We start from the raw sequence: 1,782 nt of genomic DNA, 5'->3' as shown, positions 1-1,782 counted from the left end.
CTGATGGAACCCACCCGTGTGTGTCGCACTTCAGAAATCAATTTAACCTTTTGAAAAAGGAGTGAATCTATAAAAATGCCTCACGTTGGACAAACGTGATGTTTAGGTGATGTTCTGTGTGTTCACGCACGGGTGGCTTTGTCTGAGCGAAGGAGGGACGGCGGGCAGCGCTACTGTGGGGAACTGCGGCTTCTTGCATGGATCCAAGTTCTGTCTCACTCGCAGCATTTCCCGTGGAGGAGGAGCTTTTTTGCATTTTGTTTCAGTTTAGGACTTCCTAAAATTAAGATCATAGAGTGTCCAGAGGGAAAGGACCCAAATACCCAGACACAGAATAAAAACATGAGACTCCTGAGCTTAAAAATCTGAGAAGAGAGCAAAACGGCTGTCATGTAGTGGGAGACGCAGAGGACCAGGAAGGACAGAACGGACAGCAGCGATCTCACGTGGACACCCGTGCTAGGGACCCTGGTGCCCATGGCTGTGCTTCTCATCTGCCAGGTGTGTCTCCCCAGGGAAAATATCAAGAGCAGGGCAGACGCGAGGAAGATGAGTAGTGGCAATGATAACCTCACAAGAAAGGCGATCTGTAAGGCAGACTTCTCTTTGAATTGGGTTGTTGTGTTTGGGGAGAAAAAACCCAAAAAAACTTGTTGGGAAAAAACCCATGCATGTTTGTTGTAGAAGATAGAGGGGGCGGATGTGTACAGCAGGGACCCTAGGATCAGCCACGGCACCAGCTTCGATATCCTCATCTTCAACCAGAAGAAGAGTGGGTGAGCTATGGGGGCGATCTTGGCACAATAGAAAACGCCGAGCCACGAGGCAAACCACAGTCCCAATTCGTTTACAAACAAGAAGATTAAAAAATTCTCAATAAGTAGAGGGACTTCGATCCAGAGGAGGATAGCCAGGTTGATGTAGAAGAGGACCAATTGCAGACAAATCCGGGCTGTCGCCAGGCAGGAAAGAAGGAGAGCCAACGGGACCATCCTTCTCTGCTTGATCAACTCAGTGCCGTTCACAACCAGGATGAGGCCGTTTGCTAAAACCCCGATGAGAAATTGTATCGTTGAAAAAAGGCAATGGATAATAAGGTAAAACTCTAGCATTTTGGGAAGAAAAATTATCAGTTACTTTGAAAATGGATGTATTTCTAGATTTGGGGCAGTTTGGATTATTTGAGCTTTCTATTTTTCTTCAACTAGACTAGAAGTTCTTAGGGGAGCAGGACTCTGATGGTAAAGACGGTCAAGCCGGAAGGTGGTGTCTGCTTGTTTATATCAGTGTGCTGTCAGTTTGGTTCCAAGGCAGTCAAATGAGAGAGAGATAGCCCAGCGATGATTTGCTTCTTGGTGACAACTTTTGCATTTTCCCGGTCTACTTAGCGTCCAACGTCCTCATAAGCAAATGGTGGAACCAGACTCTTTCGGGGCTGGGAGAAGGGCGCCTTCACCGCATGACCAGTGGATGCTTCTCAATCCCTCATCTCCCCCACGACGACTGAGCTCCCGGCCCACAGGTGTAATTCTGCTTCATGTTAGTGGGGCATCCTTTGAAAAGACATGTCTGCGAAATGATCCCTTGTGCTCTAGCTGCATAGAATGGTCAGCAACACAGGACCGCCGAGTCGTAGTTGTCCAGTCCACAATAATTCAGTGATTCAGGACCGCCGAAAACTTAAAAGCAGTTATGTGATAAAATATATGTGAGGAACAGAAAGGGTCACAAAAGAGAGAGACAAAGGAATTAGGCTGACATAGATGTGGATACAGTCGGTCC

General features: G+C 47.3%; 1 protein-coding gene across 1 annotated transcript; it reads right to left on the bottom strand.

The window, feature by feature from the left end:
- Positions 1-215: 215 nt before the first annotated feature.
- TAS2R1 (taste 2 receptor member 1) lies at positions 216-1,112 on the bottom strand. The gene has a single exon (XM_044241809.1). The coding sequence runs from the start codon at positions 1,110-1,112 to the stop codon at positions 216-218; it is 897 nt and encodes a 298-aa protein (XP_044097744.1).
- Positions 1,113-1,782: the final 670 nt, after the last annotated feature.

The sequence above is a fragment of the Neovison vison genome, chromosome 1, assembly GCF_020171115.1.
Source record: "Neovison vison isolate M4711 chromosome 1, ASM_NN_V1, whole genome shotgun sequence".
Classification (NCBI taxonomy): Eukaryota; Metazoa; Chordata; class Mammalia; order Carnivora; family Mustelidae; genus Neogale; species Neogale vison.
The sequence above is the reverse complement of the archived record's forward strand: the minus strand, read 5'-3'. Positions and strand labels throughout refer to the sequence as shown.